The sequence below is a fragment of the Lactuca serriola genome, chromosome 4, assembly GCF_051521515.1.
Source record: "Lactuca serriola cultivar US96UC23 chromosome 4, Lser_US96UC23_V15, whole genome shotgun sequence".
Lineage (NCBI taxonomy): Eukaryota > Viridiplantae > Streptophyta > Magnoliopsida > Asterales > Asteraceae > Lactuca > Lactuca serriola.
Genome location: NC_136411.1, coordinates 60,175,729 through 60,195,352, shown reverse-complemented (window position 1 = coordinate 60,195,352; position 19,624 = coordinate 60,175,729). Strand labels below are relative to the sequence as shown.

General features: G+C 38.2%; 1 protein-coding gene across 2 annotated transcripts; it reads left to right on the top strand.

Moving 5' to 3' along the window:
• Positions 1–12,775: 12,775 nt before the first annotated feature.
• Positions 12,776–18,134, top strand: LOC145101679 (TMV resistance protein N-like). 2 transcript variants are annotated; one of them, XR_013705765.1, is made up of 6 exons: positions 12,776–13,207; positions 13,383–13,677; positions 14,770–15,892; positions 15,968–16,276; positions 16,385–17,713; positions 17,890–18,134. XR_013705765.1 is itself a non-coding variant. In XM_079038933.1 (5 exons), the coding sequence occupies exons 2-5, from the start codon at positions 13,622–13,624 to the stop codon at positions 17,612–17,614; spliced, it is 2,718 nt and encodes a 905-aa protein (XP_078895059.1). In that variant the 5' UTR covers positions 12,776–13,207; positions 13,383–13,621; the 3' UTR covers positions 17,615–18,134. The 2 variants fall into 2 exon arrangements, 1 of the variants encoding a protein (XP_078895059.1); XM_079038933.1 differs by having other exon boundaries at positions 16,385–18,134.
• Positions 18,135–19,624: the final 1,490 nt, after the last annotated feature.

The following is a 19,624-nucleotide window of genomic DNA, read 5'->3' as shown; positions in this document are numbered from 1 at the left end:
AATTTCAAGGACATCAACAAGCTGGTACTTGGAGATCACGTTCGAGGCCTTCCAGATCTCAAATTTGACAAAGAACATCTATGTGTAGCTTGTGAAATGGGAAAGCAAAGTCGACAAAGTCATCCTTCTATTATCAACACAAAGGTGATAGAACCATTAGAGCTGTTACATATCGATCTATGTGGTCATTCCTCTATCGAAAGCATTGGTGGAAACAAGTACATACTTGTCATCGTAGACTACTTCTCTCGCTTCACATGGGTATTTTTCTTGAAGCAAAAATCAGAGGCAACTCCCAAGCTCAAACTCTTCATAAAGCAAGTAGAGGTTCAACTGCGAAAAGTGGTTCGTAACGTGAGAAGCGACAACGACATGAAATTCAAGAACAAGGATTTCGAAGATTTTCTAGCTGAGAAGGGAACAAATCACAATTTTTCTGCTCCATATACTCCACAACAGAATGGAATCGTCGAAAGGCGAAATCGTTCTCTATGCTAAGCGGCTCGAACTATGCTGAGCTTCGCTTCCTTGCCTTTATATTTCTGGGCCGATGCTATTGCTGCTGCTTGTTACACTCAGAATAGATTGTATCTAAACAAGCGCTTCTCAATCACTCCTTATGAGATCTTGAACAACCGCAAGCCTAATGTGAAGTTCTGTCACGTATTCGGTTCAAGATGCTTCATTTTCAACTCAAAGGAGAATCGAAACAAGTTTGATGCTAAGGCCGATGAAGGGATCTTTCTGGGCTACTCCTTGAATTCTAAAGCGTATAGAGTTCTGAACAAACTCTCAAAGAAGATTAAAGAAACATACTATGTCACTTTCGATGACTGTTATGTCAAGAAGTTGAAAACAACTGAAGTTGCAATGCAGGAAATCTTTCTAAAGTCTAGTCAAGTCACTGTGCTTATTTCAAATATTTTCGAGCAATAGATGCTACTCTTCGATGAACCAGAAAAAGCTATTGATTCTGAATCCAAGGCTGAAGATAACCGAGTCGTTAGTTTGAAGCAAATTATTGACGATGCTGCACAAAAGATGGCAGTTGAACAACCGATGGCAACTGAAAGGCCAAACTCAGGCGAACCGTCTGGTGATTGTCCTTCTATCTAGGGGGAGGGTTCGACTCTACCAAATAATCAGGATTCATCTTTTCAGGGGGAGAATCCATCATCACAGTCATCAAGTTCAACCGAAAGTTCAAATGAAGGGGAGCGTTCTGATCTAGAAATTGAAATCGTGTCATCATTCGAGGGGTAGAATACGAATGCTAATGATGATGATACACAATCAGAATTTGAAGAAGAAATCAATGCAGAACTGGATCCCTATTGTGATCCAAATTACCCTCCTCTCATTAAATGGACCAAAGACCATCCTCAAAGTCAAATAATTGGGGAATCTTCTAAAAAGGTATTAACTCGATCACAGCTGAAAGCGAAGCAAGTTGCATTATTCTCTCAAGTAGAATTTTGCATGTTCAACTCTTTCGTCTCCAAAGTTGAACCGAAGACGGTGAATTCAGCTCTTGATTATTCTTATTGGGTTCAAGCCATGCAAGACGAGCTGAACGAGTTTGAAAGAAACAAAGTATGGCGTCTAATTCCAACTCCAAAGGATGCTTCGGTTGTCGGTCTCAAATGGGTATTTAGAAATAAGATGGATAAGGAAGGGAATGTGATTCGCAACAAGGCCCGATTGGTGGTGAAAGGATACTGTCAAGAGGAAGGTATAGATTATGAAGAGACCTTCGCTCCAGTTGCAAGATTAGAGTCGGTTCGAATCTTTCTCGCATATGCTGCACACAAGAATTTTGAAGTCTATCAAATGGACGTGAAGTGTGCCTTTCTCAATGGAGAACTTGAAGAAACTGTGTACGTAGAGCAACCGCCAGGCTTCGTGAATGAGAAGCATCCAGATCACTGCTATATTCTCGACAAAGCAATATATGGCTTGAAGCAGGCTCCCAGAGCATGGTATGAAACCCTCACTAGATTCTTAAAAATGTCCAAATTTAAACAAGGTTCGGTTGACCCAACCTTCTTTCGTAAGAGAGAGGGTAACCACCTTATGATAGTCCAAATTTATGTTGATGACATCATCTTCGGCTCCACGAATCCCAGCCTAACAGCTGAATTTAGGAAGTTGATGGAAACTAAATTTGAGATGAGCTCAATGGGTCCAATTAACTTTTTCCTTGGCTTAAATATTAGATAGGGACCCGAATGAATTTTTATCAATCAGGAGGCATATACAAAGACATTACTTTCCAAGTTTGGGATGTTAGGTGATACAAGGGTGAAGGTTCCTATGGCGTTTGGCACCAAGCTGACACCATCATTGGACAAATCGGCTGCTGACATGACGCTTTATCGTCAGATGATTAGATCACTGATATATCTTACAGCCAATAGGTTGGACATTATGTTGTCAGTCTGCTATTGTGCTCGATTTCAAGCCAACCCACGCGAACGTCATATGCTGGCAGTGAAGAACATTTTTCGCTATCTAAAGCGAACCTCCTCTCTTGGTCTATGGTATCCAGCCAACTCAGGATTTTTTGTCCAAGCATTCTCAGATGCTGACTTAGGGGGGTTGTGAATTGGATCGTAAAAGCACTACTAGAGGATGCCAATTTCTGGATGGTAAATTGGCTAGCTGGCAATCAAAGAAACACACCTGTGTTTCTCTCTCCACGGCTGAAGCTGAATATATAGCCGTTGCCTCATGCACATCTCAGGTCATTTGGATACAATTCAGCTTAGGGACTATGGGCTGAACATGAAGAAAATCCCACTATATTGCGATTCCGAAAGTGCAATTAGGATTTGTCATAACCCAGTGCAACACTCAAAGACAAAGCACATAACACTGCGGTATCACTTCATCAAAGATCATGTGGAAGATGGTAACGTAGAGATTCATTTCGTTAGGGCCACTGATCAATTAGCAGATATATTCACTAAGGCCTTACCTGAAGCAAGTTTCAATAAGATCTTACAAGGCCTAGGAATGATGGAAGTAGAATCAGTACCAAAATCGCCTTCGCTTCATTAAAGGTTAGAAGCGAAATAGATCGAACGCTCGGTCCATTTCGGGCTCGGTTCACACGGGAACCGAAATGAACCGAACGCTCAGTCTATTTAGGGTTCAGTCCTTCTGAACTCGCTCGCTTCTTTTTCATTAAAAGGAATTTTGGTTGTATTCTTTTGTACATTCTTTTTCATACTTATTTTTACGTTTTTCATTTCCATTTTTTTTATAAAATCCAAAAATTATTTTCTCTTTGTTTTTATTTCTCTTTAGAAATTCTTCACAAAATTCAAAAATATTTTTTTTATGTTTTTCGTTCATATAAAAGATACTCTCAATGGTGGAGCTGCAGCATGTATAAATTATTTTCATAAGGCTAGTTAAGTGTCCCTAGATGCATCTGTTGCATGTTGACCAAAGCCTCAAAAGATTTTGAGTGAAGCCTTAATAATGTGATAAATACAAATCATGTTTTCCCAATTAGGTTGTTACATTCTCTCGAATCGTGAGCTACCTTACTCTTCTCATAGTGAGTTTAGAGTTTTCTGCTTGGTCCTACCTTTATAGCAGAGGTACATTCGCTTCTTAAACCACATACATCATTTTTCTCCATCTCACTTCATATCATTCACGTAACCCTTGAGACTCTCAGCACCTACCACTGATGTTTATGGTTACACAACACTCTGTGTTTATGATCTTAATCTCGTGTCACTATGTACTAAGTGAAACCCACAATTCACTACCCATAATGCATTGACGGTGAACAATTACTATGTTATAGATTTCACCAATGAAATCTCTTTTTATTTTGAGTGATCCTTTTGAAATCGTCTATCACCAAGACTTTTCTTCCCTAAGGATCCAGTTTTATTTTGTTTTGAGATTTCTTATTTTCAACAGCCATTGGATATATGTCAAACCTACTTGTTCAAAAGGCCACATTGGTCTCACAAGTACTTTTTTCTCTTTCGGTCTTATATTAAGAACTGAAACTTGAATTGAAGCAAAAGCCACCCATACAAGCCTAATATATAAAAGATGCCTTTCATTGCCTCTTAAAAGGCACTTGATCGTATTTTCACGGGAAACCACACAAACACTTTGAAGTCTCTCTTGACTTGAAAGGAAGAGATTCATGCCCGGGATCTACTGTTTTATGTCCTAATCGACATCACACTATCCCACAAAATTTGATTTATTTCCTTATCATTCACACTCTATGCATGAAAATCTTTGATTTTCCAAAAGTCTGGTTTTATTTTTTATATGAGCTAATTTTTTTATAGCTTGGGTTCTAAAAACGTTATGGTGATTTTCAATCGATATAATAAGGGTGACGATGGTTCATGTAAATTATGTGGATGACGTTTCAGATAAAGCACAATGGATGAGTCAGCATTTATCCACTCGTTTCGTCGATTTGAAAAAAGGTACTTTCTATGGAAAGGCACGTAAAAAGTGAAACATCTTTTCTCTCTCCTGCGTCATCATCGCGGTTGCCACTTGTCTACTCCCCATCGCATCAGGAAACGTTTTACAAAAGGACGAGATTTTAGGTGGATCTTTCTCTCTCCTACTCTCACATATAAAAGGGTTTCTCATGATCAACTTTACTCTTTTAACGTTCTCAAATCTTCTAAAAGAAAAAGGCGATTTCTCTAACTTTTCATCATCTTCTTCTCAATCTTCATCCATGGCGGAATCGTCTTCTGTTCAAGATGCTTCTGTTCACTCCAACCTTCTGGTCATTAAACCCAACCAGAAACTCATTATCGACCTTACGCCATCAACCTATGAACCCTACATGATGCAAATTATGGAGTGCCTTAAATACTCTCCACTCGTTATCGCTCTATCTCTGGTGGAGGTTGTTCCCATGTCTTGCCTCTCTCACATCTACTCCACTGCATACTACCACAAAGTTGTTGAGAGATTACACTTCGACATTCACAATGAAAAGACCTCAATTTCCAAGAATCACTTCTGCAACCTGCTAGGTCTTGCTCATGAACCCACCATGGTAAACCCTGATTCCATCACCATTGGTCAATTATTCTCAATGTTCTACAATATGGGGTACACTGAAACCCTAACCACAGTGATAAAGTTCATGAAATCCTGGCTTCCTCCTCAATGGAATGGCCTCTTCACATTATTGTTCAAAGGTCTTTCTGAGCGCAATGCCGGATCTGATGGTGCAAGCAAGTCATTTATTACTATGCTTTATGGCTTGTACAATGGGGTACATTTGGATTATGGCTCCATTTTATGGCAACAGCTTGTTCAAAGCTTATCTTCTTCTTCACGCCATTCTGAAGTTTCCTGTGGAAGGCTTTGGTCTATTATCATAAAATGGGCGATGGATCGTCTTCATATCCCAATCATGGTAGATTCGCTTCTCTCTTCTATTGCCACGTTTCATACAACCAAGAGTCTAGTCACTGACCCGTCCAAGTATCTGTTTGTTGGATCGATTCCGGCATCCATGTATGCTTGTGTATCTGACCAAAGTGCAATAATTTAAGAATACAAGTAACTTCCATCTTCAGGCCAAGGGAACTCACACCAGCAATGGTTCGTTCCATTGAGGAATCAGATAAACCATCCAAGAGAGGAAATAAAAAAGATAAAAAGAATGAAAGACTGGTAATCAAAGGTGCTAAGGGGAAAACTCCAAAGAAACGAAAGACTGAGAAGGAATCCCCTTCACAGCCCAAGTAGAAAAAGACAAAGATACCTGCTTGAAGGCTTATTCTTCAGTCCTCGAGCGATTCAAATTATGATTATGTCCCTATTGGACATAAACGACCCTCTCCTACTGCATCTGAGAGTGAAAGCTCTGATGAGGAGGTTTCGGTTCGTGGTGATACCCCTCCTCGCTCGCCGACTCCAGAGGTACATGTTCGTTTTAAAGCACCTTCTCCTCCACCTGCTTTTATTCCTATTTCCTTACCCACAACCTTCTCAGTTATCACATCCCAACCTTCTTCCACTACTCCCATCCCCACACCAATTTTTGTCGAAGCTACTACTACAACTACCACGGGAGTTCAGACCAACGTATCTAATACAGGGGTTTGTTCTTCTCTACCCGTAACCCTTGTCACTACTAAACATCCATCTCCTACCCATTCAACCGAAACCAATACTATTATTGGAGGTGAGGACTTGGAGTTTGATTTTACTTACTTCGGTCCTTATCGTGTTCATAGCGATGATGATGATGACGCTCCTCTCACCAAGCGACATCTCAAGGTTGTAACTGATAAGCTTGATTAGTTACTTTCCTCTTCCTCTGCTAATCCCTACTTAGAAGCTACTCTCAAGCCTCTACTAAAGACTACAAGGATGCGACCGCAAAAGTCAAAAAAACTAATTTCAGAAGCTCAAATCTTTCTTGATTCCCTTCAAGCCGCTGCTCAAAAAAATGCTCATACCGTGAATGCTTCGGTTGATTCTCTTAAACACTCCTTGGAGGCCGAGCTGTCACAGCTTGGCGTAGCTCGTAAAGCCATTGAAGCTGCTAATGAAAATCTTCATTCCAAATTTGATGACTGGTTAACTCAACTTGAGGCAGAGCTCGCAGTTGAAAACAAAGTCATGGATGAGTTGGACAAGCGAACCTCTCAGCTCAAAGTTCAAAACTTAAAGCTCCGTACTGAAACTCAAGAGCTTAATGATCTAAAATCTGAACGAGAGGTGATTCGCAGCTCTGTTGGTGATGTCCATTCGATCCAGCTTCATCTCCTGGATGCCCATGACTCTATCTTAACGATCTTCATTCACCGTCACTTGGCTGAGAAGCTACATCCAGCCTTGGATATTCTCAGTCGAATTGAAGGTGTTTCGGACACTGCTGTTCTTCCGAAACAAGGGGAGAAAAGAAATCCCAATGAGGCAAACATGACAAAACTCAACCTCCACCTCCTCCAGAACCGAAAGCCACTGCTGGACTGAAGGATAATGAAGCTTCGGCCAGTAAAAGTCAAAAGAAAAAGAAGATCATTGGAGAAGATGATGAAGATGAAGAAGATGATATTGATGATATTGATGATATTGTTACAGGATCTCCTTCCAAGTCTGATCCAAAGTTCAAGCCTTCTGAACAAGAGATTCAGGAAAAGTAGGACCGGTTGGAAAAAGAAATGAAAGAGAAGGAACTCCTTGATAAAAAGAAGTCAATGTTTCCCAAATGGACTATTGAATCGCTCCAGAGGGAAGTCATTGATGAACCAAGTACTCATTGGCTTGAACTCGTTTTATCATTCCGTCTTGAGAACTCGAAGGACGCTCAGTTCGACATGCCAATCAACCGAAAGGCATTCATCTTTCACTGCTTTTCCTCGACTGTTGTCGTTCCTTCTCCAGACCCGAAGGTTGATCGGGATTTTCTGGAATTTTATCTGGAATTTGCTCAACCACAATACCTGATTTGGAGCTTGAAGAAAATTACAACGGTGAGGGTATTGAAGCCCTCTTCAGCTGGGAAATTTATCAATGTCAAATTCAAAGTGACCCGAGGCTCAGATAGCTCGGTCCATACCATTTCCCTAGTTGACCTTCCAAATCTAAATCCACACGACTGGATACTCCTCAACAGTATTCTGCTATCCAATCCTCAGGAGTATTAGCCGATCATTGATCATATCAAGCGAAGGCTTGTTTGTTACATTCATGAAGTAGCAAAGATGGATCAAGAGATTGTCGTTGCTATTCACAAGCGTACTACGGTCAAATCAATTGGAAGAGCTGGCAATATAAACACGATGATCAAGGGCAAGATTGACACGAAGTTTCATACCGTGATGTTCATTAGGGGCGAATGTCAAGAATGTATGTTCGCTCTTATTGACAAACACTTGTTCTCTACTGCTTGCTTGGAGCATATTTTGGAGATCATCCATAGGTGTACTCCGAACAGTGAAGCTGACAAGAAGTTGTTTACTGATATGCTTCGTTGGTATATTCAGTTTCGGCAGACGCTTCTTGCTATTATTCCTCGGTTGTTTAAAGTTGTGAAGCAAGTCAAGGTCACACAACCGAAGTGAATGTCTCTCCCCAATTGATGCAAAGGGGGAGATTGTTGGGATAAAGATGTTGCGTCTGTTGGTGATTTTTGATCATCAATGTTATTTAAGTGTAATGAGATTACTTTGTGTTGACCAAAAATGATCTTGATAAATATTAAACAAGTAAGGAAGGTGTGGAGTACACACTTGTTTAAGTTTGATCAAGTTTTAAAGTATACTGTCATTTAGGGGCGAAGCCCCTGAACGAACGGGGGTTCGGGGGCAGCGCCCCTGGGAGCGGGGTCCAAGGGGCAGAGCCCCTGGCTGGGATCGAGCTGCCAGGTCAGCGCGAAATTTTTTTATATAGGGTATGTTACTATATTAAAAATGCATCAGAAAATTGATTTTTCAGATAATTGACCATTGGTTTGACCCTTATCCATATATCCGTTTTTATGACAATTTTTATGGTTTTATGACAGTTTATAACTGTCATATGACAGTTTTCAGACAAAGATATTAAAGTTGGTTTTGGTCTCATTTTCTGGTACATACGAAAATATCATCAAACATTCTCGGTTCTTGTCTCTCTGAGTCTTATCCAATTGAGGATTTGTGAGTACCACCAAATACTTCGATTTGAAAGTGATTATCACAATTCTCAGAATTTCCAAGCCTTTCTACACCCAAATTTCTAACAGCGTCTTGGGCTCATCCCTTTTAGCCCATTTTTGTAGCCGGTTTGGGCCTATCCAACCGTGCATTATTTTATTCTAGGGTTTTAGTATTTAAGGTGCCTACATGCATCTTTAGTTAGCAACGCTTTTATTTTTTCTTATCAAAGTATTGTAAACCCTAGCTTGCCTCTACAGTGGAAGTTCTTTGTCGAGCTTTGTTGAGGCGTGACTACGTTTGAATCATAAGCTTTATATTGATTCTATATTATGTTCTTTGTCATGTTTGATTTAACAGCTTCTTCTTCATTAATATACATGTGAAATATCTAAACGATCAAGAGTTTAATACTCATCAATATTGTTACCTTTAAAATAAAAAAATAATGTTTGATGTTTTAAATAATTATAATGATAGAAATTAAAATATTAAGCAAATAAATTTTAAAAAATTAATTAACAATAACAACAACTATAAATAACATTAAACCATATATTATATTTAATTTTATTCATGTGCATCTCACGGATAGAAGTCATTCAAACAATTAAGATTATGAAGTTATAATAGATGTATATATTATCATATAATTCAAAATAATCAATATATTATATCAATTTAGTATAAAATTATTATATCAAATTTAACAACAACGTTATTGTTATATTTTTAAAACTACAGAAAGAGAACCATACCACACATTTACACCCTGTTAAATTTTGATACTAAAACTAAAGAGAAAAAACCAAAATTTTGACCATCGTTAGCCATCGATAACATCAAAGAGAAATCAATTTAAGCGAAGCAAAGATAATGGTGATTACTCATTTGGTCCAAACATGAGGCCCGAGCTAATGATGTGTTTCTTTTAAGAGGATAATTGAGATGCAAAAATGAGAGGTGGGCTTCAGTGAGTAATTTTAGGCATGGGAACGAGAAATTAAGAACTCACATAATACAAGATGAAAATACATTACTTGTAGGTAAGCAATACTTGAATATTAGGGCTCAAATCTACCTAAATAGTTATGGATAGTTTCTTGGGTATGACAGAGGGTCTTTTAAGAAGAAGAAAGCATACATTAGGTGAAGACTAGTATCATCCCACTGTAAACCTCCCCCGCCAAAACCTTTTGGTGTTCTCATATTGTTGTATACGCAAACGAAGAATCCAGATAGATATTCGATACCCTATAAGATTCAAACACCCCATATTCTTCAATTATTTCTTCAGCCTCAAAATTCCCAGATCTACACACACAGTGAACTTAAATTCTGGCATAAATCTTGTTGGTGAGAATAAGTGGCTGATTCAGACAGTGTCTCCGTAAGGTTGCAGATGGTCATTTTACCGCAACAGTGAAAGTGTTATACTCATTGGGTGTTGCACAATATAATGGTGATACTATTAAAGCTTTGGAGGACAAACACCCTTTCAGGCCACCCCCATCCATGTCGAGCCGCATAATTTCTGAACCTCCCCTTGTAGCAGACTTTGACTGTGTATTTGGTTGCATCAAATACTTCCCTAAAGGAACTTCTTGCGGGAGAGATGGCTTGAGGGCTCAACACTTACTAGATGCCCTTTATGGAGAAAGGTCTGCTATTGCCACAGATCTCATACATGCTATCACTTCAGTGGTTAATTTATGGTTAGCGGGAAGATGTCCAACCATTTTGGCAGAGTTTGTTGCGTCCGCTCCTCTCACACCTCTACTTAAACCTGACAACGGGATCCGTCCGATTGCAGTAGGCACTATCTGGAGACGTCTGGTTTCCAAGGTTGCCATGAAAGGTGTGGGTAAAGAAATGGCCAATTACCTTAATGATTTCCAGTTCGAGGTTGGTGTATTCGGCGGTGCTGAGGCTGTGTTACACAGTGCCAATAGGGTGTTGAGCGAACACCACGCTGATGGGTCTCTTATAGTGCTGACTGTGGATTTCTCGAATGCCTTTAACCTAGTGGATCGATCAACATTGCTCCACGAGGTTAAGAAGATGTGCCCTTCCATTTCTTTGTGGGTGAATTTCTTGTAAGGGCAAGCAACAGGACTTTATATTGGAGACCAACGATATATGGTCTGCCACTGGGGTGCAACAAGGTGACCCCTTGGGCCATCTTCTTTTTTCCCTCGTTTTGCACCCGCTTGTGCACAAGATTAGAGACAATTGTAAGCTCCTTCTCCATGTTTGGTATCTAGATGATGGGACTGTCATTGGGGATTCAGAAGAGGTGGCTAGAGTGTTGAACATTATTCGGTTGCATGGTCCAGGCTTGGGTCTTGAGTTGAACATCTAGAAAACGGAGATTTTTTGGCCATCCTGTGATGGTAGGAAGCTTCGTGCCGATTTATTCCCAACGGATATAGGGAGACCTTCTTTAGGGGTGAAGCTCCTTGGGGGGTGCTGTTAGCAGAGACGCAAGGTTTATTAGCGGGCTGGCCATGAAGAGAATGGCCAATACTGTTGATTTGACAGGCCTTCTTCCATAACTATGTGACCCGCAGAGTGAGCTCCTTTTGCTTTGATCATGTATGGGCATTGCAAAACTTTTCTTTGGTTTAAGGACATGTCAACCGGTACACATAGAAGAGGCAACTTTATTCTTTGATAAAGGATTACGCAGGTCTATCGAGGATATGGTGGTGTGTGGAGGCCCCTTCTTTGGAGACATTCAGTGGCGCCTAGCTTCCTCACCTATTCATTTCGGTGGTTTGGGTTTGTAGGCATACGAGGTTTCCTCCTACGCATTTGTAGCCTCGAGGGCCCAATCTTGGGCATTACAAGACTGGCCACATCTTACGTGACAGTGGCGTATGTGGTATGGACTCGAATTACCTACGTTCTATGACTCGTCTTCGCGATACGATTCCGAGATTTGACTGTAGTGGTTTCACTAATAAGGACACCGTCCCCCCTAAATCCCAAAAAGCTTTGACGTGTACCCTTTTTAGCAAAATCGTCCAAGATATGGAAGTCGACTTCGACATGACTGTCAGACAGAAAGCAGTCTTTGAGTGTTTGCGGGCACCTCATGCTCTAGATTTTCTGCTAACTATCCCTATTGATGGTCTTGGCCAGCATATGTCTCCTGTGGAGTACGGAACTATCCTTCGTTACCGCCTCATGATTCCCCTATTCCCAATTGACGAGATATACCCAGTTTTCCGCAAGGCATGTTTGAATACCTTTGGGGAACACGTGGTTCATTGTAGAGAGATCCCTGGTTTCAAGTACATACATGATGTGGTTCGGGATGTTCTCTTTGATGCTTGTCGTCGTGTTGATATTTCTGTGAAGAAAGAAGCGCCAATGAACTTTTTGATGGACCTGCAGGATGGAAGTTCCACACTTAGACCGGCTGACATTTTGGTCTTTGGATGGATAGGAGGGAAACATGCGTGTGTGGATCTTACTGGGGTCTCTTCTCTCGTTTGTTTGGGGATCGGGGGTTTCATAGTAGGGCATGCCGCTTTGAAAGCTGTTGCGTGCAAAGTGGTAAAGCACGAGAATGCATGTGTTTGTACCTTTTGCATTCGATACATTTGGTTTTCTCGCACCAGAGGCGGTGAAACTCCTTAACAGAGTCCATCTGGTCATGCATTCTAATGTCATATCTCCTAGATCCACAAATATTGTTTTCAAAAGAATTGGTTTTGCCATCCAGAAAGAGCTAGCGGCACAGCTTGTTGCCCGTTTGCCTTCAATCGATATGTATTGAATTATATTAGTGTTTAATACTAACAAGTTCTTTGCCAATGGAATGTTTCTGTAATAAATGCAACTTTTTAGAGTGAAAAAAAAACATATATTTAGAAAGATTTCAACTATATAGATGTTTCTGCGCAACACACATGCATTTACCTAGTTTTGAATTGAAATTGATTTGTTACCAAAATAAAAAAATTGTCTAAATCCTAAAAAATACCAAGTGTCAAAAAAATGTTAAAAAATGAACATATAATGTTTTTAGGTTTTATTTATTAGAATAAATTAAAGAAGATATCTATTTTATTTTCCTCTCTTTCGAGTTTAGAAACACAAAAACATAAGACAATCTTTTTAGTATCTTTGATTTTCTTCTCTTATTTTTTTTTTCTCTGTGTTCTTTCCTTTACTAAACTCAGGAACAGAGCTTGCATAGGAGTTATCCACAGCGACAGAGGTCGGTTCAACGGCAACAAAGTTGGAAACTGGAATCGAACAAATCCAGCGCAACAAACGGGAAACTGGAATCGAACAGGAGCTCACAGAGGAGGAAAGGAGATGAGGACTGGAGGTTCGCCGGACAGAAGGTAACAATTCTGTTTCAGAAATCCGGCGACGGCTGCTGCTAGGTTCCGTCAACGGCTGAGGGCGGCGGATCTATTTTTCAGTAAGGGAGACGGCGGCGGCTGTCTGTTTCAGTACGGGCGGAGACGGCAACCGCTAGGTTTCGTCGTCGTTGGCAGCTAGGGTTTAGGCGACATTCCGGCGACGCAAGGGTAGGTCGCCGACATGGCTCTAATCCTATTTAATTGAACATATTTTTGGAAAGCTTTTGTATCTATTTATATACAAAACAAGATAAAGGGATAATCAAGATCTTATTAAACCTACATCTTTTTTTAAACGGCTACATACTCTATAATCTATTTGTAAATTATATCATTGTCTTAGACGCGACTTCAAAATCTCAACCGATTTCTCGCTGGAACCATGTCAACACCAAATACCAAATACCATTGGGCTATAAGCCCTTTGGTAAATACATATATATCTAAAAGAAGATAGAATGCCACAAGACTACCGAGCACACTGCCCTGTGTTCTTTGATGTGGAACCTTCAAAGTCCACAAACAAACCGGTGCAGTTAGTAAAGCCTTTGGCAAGCTTAACAAGGAAGAGGCGGTTGGGAAATGGAGTCAGGGAGATGGAGGCAGGCTTTGACAGAAGCAGCCAGCAGTGCAGATGGGTAATTCATTTATCATGTCTGTGCATTAATATGATTTCAAGTATTTGTTTCTAATAAGTTTGGGGTGTAAAAAAATTCATCTAGATATCATGTATTGTTAGATTATAACTTAAATTCATGAGGCTATGTTGAAGGGTGTCCACGGACACCCTTGGGCTTGGAAACTTTTTCGTTGTTGCATAATAAAATCAAGATGGACACCTATTAACAATCTGGCTGGACACACAAACCATTTAAGATTGTTTTGAATTTTTTTATGCATCAATATATATATATATATATATATATATATATATATATATATATATATATATATAGGGTTAGGTTATTTTGTTTTCACTATCTATTGTGTGTATGTATGACTGATACTGGACCAATCATTTTAGTTATTTTAAGAAAGTAATTAATGTATATTACATGTTGAAGATATAATGGTTATTAATTACATCTTCAACATTTAATATGCATTAATTACTTTCTTAAAATAACTAAAATGATTGGTCTAGAATCAATCATACATGCATACAATAGATAGTGAAAACATTTGAACCTAACACTCTCTCTCTCTCTCTCTATATATATATATATATATATATATATATAATGAGGTTAAGAGATGGTTAACAAACTTTTGTACCCTTAGTTGCTCTCTAGCATTTTCATAATAAAGTCTTGCTTGCTGTTTGGGAAAAAAAAAAGAGATAGTTAACAATAATAAAATCTTTTATTAAGATATATAATCTGTTTTTAAATCTTTTAAATTTGTAAACTATAAGATAAAGTAATATGTAAGATGAGAAAAAATAACAGAGTGAGATAGGCAAACAAAAATAATAAAATTAATACTATGCTTGTCTTAGATAATTTTATTACAATCTAACCTGATATTGTGACCCGTTTTTTTGTCACTTTTCACGTCAGAACATGTAAGTTTGAATCCTGGATTCACCACTGCTTAAATTTGAGTGTTGTCGAAAGAGGAAACATGGAATATGCATATGTTTTTTCTTGCAAGTTTGTATTTTATATACTTCTAGTTAATTTATCACTTGGGATCTTAAGGAAGCTAATTGTATCTTATTTAATCTACAGGAATGCAGTTGAGTTCATCGAAAACATTGTTAAAGAGATTTGGCTCAACCTACATTCCATTAATGGGAACATCAATAGCAAATCGATAGACATGGGACCCCAGATAGATGAAATTTTATCATTTTCTGGACGCAGGGATGGTGATGTTTGCATGATAGGGATCACAGGGCGCGAAGGTATTGGAAAGACAACATTGGCTACAGCTATTTGTGATAGAGAATCATCTCATTTTGAAGGTACAAGCTTTGTGACAAATGTTAGGGAAATTTCAGAACCCTCTCTGTCCGGTTTGATGTCGTTGCAAAAAAAAATCCTATCGGATGTCTTGATCGATGAAGACATCATCATAAGTAGTGTTTCCGAGGGGAAGAACACGATTAAAGAGAAGTTGGGTCATCAAAAGGTTCTTGTTGTTCTAGATGATGTGGATCGCATAGAACAGCTTCAAGCATTAGCAGGTGCACCTAATTGGTTTGGTAAAGGAAGTATGATAATCATTTCCGCAAGAGATGAGAAATTACTGCTACAGCACGGAGTCGAACATATTCATCTTGTCCCTGCATTACCAGAAGAGGAAGCAATTCATCTCTTCAGTTGGTTTGCATTTAGGGGAGATAATCCAGTTAAAGGGTACAAACAGCTATCACTTGAAGTTGTAGATTGTGCTGCTGGTCTCCCCTTAGCAATCAAACTTTTGGGTTCGTTTCTTCGTGATAAAAACGAGAGTGAATGGAGAGATGTGCTAAAATATCTAAAAGTAATTTCTTTCGATAAAATACTAGAATGTTTTGAGCTATGTCAGAATATATTAGAATCAAGCTATAACAGCTTGGATGATGATAACAAGGACATATTCCTAGATGTTGCATGCTTCATGAAGGGGTTGCTGGAAACTGATGCAATTAGAATTCTTGAAAGCTGTAGACTTAGTGTTACAGATGGTTTAAGAGTTCTTGAAAGAAAATCTCTCCTAACTGTTTCACATGATCACCGCTTGGGCATGGATACTTATATAGAATGCATGGGCAGAAATATCGTTCGCCGTTTGCACCCCTATCAGCCCAACCAACATAGCCGATTGTGGATTCGGAAGGAAATTGAAGATGTATTGGCTAATGACCTGGTAAGGATCAAGTTTACATGGAACACATTCTAATTAGTCGACACAAGTTTCATTGTCACTATTCTTGTATTACAGGGTACTGAAGCAACGGGATGTATACTACTGTCGGAACTGCAACTCAGTCATCACATTATTATGGAAGGTGTTGGACGCATGGACGAACTTAGATGTCTTATCGTGGAATCTGAAAATGAGAATGACGATCTTTCCGGTGATTGGGAGTTTGATGAAGTTAGACAATACCTTCCAAATGCATTACGATTTCTGAGATGGGTTTGTTACCCTTTCCTGTCTTTACCCGTAACATTCCATGCAAGTAATCTTGTTTCACTTGAACTGCCTGGCAGCAGAATCACACAACTTTGGGAAGACGGAGAAATAAGGGTAGAATAATGATTCGCTATAATGTTATACATGTACCAGTTAGTTAGTTAGTTATTACAACAATATTCATCTTTTTTTTTTTTTTTTTTTTCGTTTTGCTTATTGTAGGTTCTGAACAATCTTCGATTCCTTGACCTTAGTCGCTCAATGTTGACGACCCTTAACCTTCAGCTGACTCCGCGGCTTGAGTGGTTAGAGCTCAAAGAATGTCATGATTTGGTGGTTCTTCTCACGCCAGTTGGAAGCCCAACAAGGCTTTTCCACTTAGACTTAATCGGTTGTTCAAGCTTTGATGCTTTTTCTTATATCAAACGGTTGGAATCACTGAAGCTTCTTTCTTTATCTAACTTACACCTGACAGCCAAGTCCCTACAGAAATTCTCAAGGCGCACCAATATCCCAAGGCTTGAGTTTACATGTTCTTATACCGAAGAAGTACCCTCATCAAGTAGAGATGGTCTGAAGTTTGTTTCTCTAAATCTTCAGCCTCGCACAAAACTTGAGAGTGTTTCAAGAAGCATTTGTGGTTTACAACACCTGAGGCACCTTACATTGGAGGGCTGTATTCCAGAGGTGCCCAACGACCTTGGCCAGTTACAATACTTAGAGAAGCTTAATTTGTTGTCTACACTGATTAAATGTCTTCCGGATAGCATTTGTATGTTAAAACATCTGAAATCTCTCAAAGTTAAATCCTGTTTGCTTCTTGAAGAGTTACCCAAGGATCTTGGCCAATTAGAATGTTTGGAGAAGCTAAGTTTGCTGTCTACGGGTATCAGACGTCTTCCAGATAGCATCTGTATATTGAAACGTTTGAGATCTCTCAAAGTTAAATCCTGTTTGCTTCTTGAGGAGGTACCCAAGGATATTGGCCAATTAGTATGTTTAGAGAAGCTAAACTTTTTGTCTGCGAGTATTAAATGTCTTCCGGATAGCATTTGCATGTTGGAATGTCTGAAATCTCTCAAACTTGAACTTTGTGGGTCCCTTGAGAGGTTACCGAATGATCTTGGCAAATTAAATTGTTTAGAGAGGCTAATCCTAACCGAGTGTACGTCTTTGAAATATATTCCAAACAGCATCTGTAAGATTAGTAATCTGAAATGGTTTCATCTCCCCTTTTGTGATCAAGTTAAGGAATTGCCTATACAACTTGGACATTTACGATGTTTAAGTGAGCTAAACATAAAAGGTACAGGCATAAGTCGTCTTCCGCTGAGCATTTCTTTAGTGGAAGATCTGCGTATTATTGGATCTGTGGCTGTTCTTCAGACATGTGAATTTATATCCGAGATACAAACCTCAGAAGGTGAGTTCTTCTGCTACATACAGCCGTGATATTGGGAATAGGACACCCGCCCACATAAGTAGTCTCTTTCCTCTTTAGGGATGATTACGAGAAGCTCTCAGGGCCAATGGAGGGGATTTACTAAATAGGTACTTTCTTTGTCTTCTGTTAGTCGTCTTACACTCTTACTTCAATTGGAACTTTAACTTGATCTGTTAGAAACTTCGTGAAAGGTGGGTTCGTGCAATAAAACATGTTCCTGTTTTCAACATTTGAAATCCGCATGTGTTGTTACCAATAATAACATTTGGACCATTTCTTGCAGTTAGGAGTGCAAAAGACATGAAACCATACAACCGTGTCCACATAAAAACAATCTGGTTTTATATCATTTCTTGTAATCGACTCATTTGGCCTGAATATTGAGTTTCTAAAGTATTATGCTTTTTTTTTTTTTTTTTCTTTGTGCTAATGATGCTCCTAAACCATAATTATGCATTGAAGCATGCTGCTGAGGTATTGCACCTTTACAGAAAAATACGGAATTCTAGCTGTGTGCTGTTTTTGGAATCGACTTTCCTTTTATATGCGGTATTTATACATAGCTGTTGCACATTTCTTTATTTCTATGTGGACTCTTTTATTATATTTAGGAAGTTTGAATTTATAAAGAAAATGAGAATACTATTGAACTATTGAAATTGAAGTGTTTATTTTTTTTTTTAAATTTAAACAAATAATTTAAATAAATATACAAAGATAATAATTGGGATTCAATCTAGGAATTTTAAAATTAGAAGAAAAAAAACTTGCATTAATAAAATTGATAGCTATTTATTTTTACATTTGTAACAATTATTATATTTAAATACCATGTGAAATTTAATAAAATAGAAAAAAAATCATAATATTATATGTGAAAAAAAATTAATTTAAAATAAATAAAAATGACATGAAAAAAATTATAAAATTAATGAGAGTGATATGTGACAAAAACAAAAAAATACAAAAAAAAAAAAAAAATACAAAAAAAAGAAAAACAAAAACAAAAACAGGTAGAATATTAGAAATTATTAAGGAAATATTAGGTGATTACGAGGACTCATTAGTTTGGAAACCTCCTTAACTATTAGGAGGAATAGTTTGGAAACCTCCTTAACTATTAGAGCTATTAGCACGAAGGAGTCATTTCCTCCCAAGAACTCACTGTCACATCAATTTTTGTTTCTTTTTTTCTTTATGTTTTCCAACTAACAACACACGGAAATCCTATCTTTCTCAATCTATTCAATTAAAAAAATATATAAAACAACTAAGGTACTAGTTTTAAAACACATGGTACAAGAGAAAATGAGAAAGAGAAAGTAGAGAGAGATGATGAAGTGGGTTAGTGAAACCAATTAAACAACCCGTTGAAGTGGGAGTAGTACTGACAATAATTCTATTGCTAATTAAAATTTTACCTTGATTGTTTTTGTATATATTTTTTTATTGAATGAGTTGAGTGGGTTTAAAAAGATAAGGTTTCCGTGTGTTGTGAGTTGGGAAAGATGAAGAAAAATAAAAGAGAAAAAATGATGTGGCAGTGAGTTGGAAGCGAATGACTCCCTCCTCCCGTAGGGGTTTAGCTTAGGATAGGATTCTTGCAAGACTATTTTATGAAGTTGATAGATGCTTAGTTATACATATTACCGACTACCTTCTCTCTTCAACAACATCGTTTTTTTTCTTCTGTTTTGTAGGTTTATTTATTTATTTGGACTTCCACTTGTTGTGTTGTAGTTGTGCTTTGCAAGTATCTTCTTATAACATGTAATTTTGATTGATTTTCTTAATCATTAGATGGACTTTTTTTTCTTCTTAGGGCATCTTCAACCCTACACTAAAAAGCCACTTTTATACAATAAATTAGTGTTAAATATAGTGTAATTGGTTGACAACCCAAAAACAGAGATAATATTTTCATTGAAAGACTATCAATTCATTCATTAATTGTTTCAAAATCCAACACTAAATATAATATCCAAAACATCAGAGTACAATTATTCAAAATGCATAAA

Coding starts and splice junctions, on each gene's coding strand:
- LOC145101679 (XM_079038933.1), top strand. CDS start 13,622: ATGGAGTCAGGGAGATGGAGGCAGGCTTTGACAGAAGCAGCCAGCAGT. Junction 15,893..15,967: donor ATGTATTGGCTAATGACCTG/GTAAGGATCAAG, acceptor CTTGTATTACAG/GGTACTGAAGCAACGGGATG. Junction 16,277..16,384: donor GGGAAGACGGAGAAATAAGG/GTAGAATAATGA, acceptor TGCTTATTGTAG/GTTCTGAACAATCTTCGATT.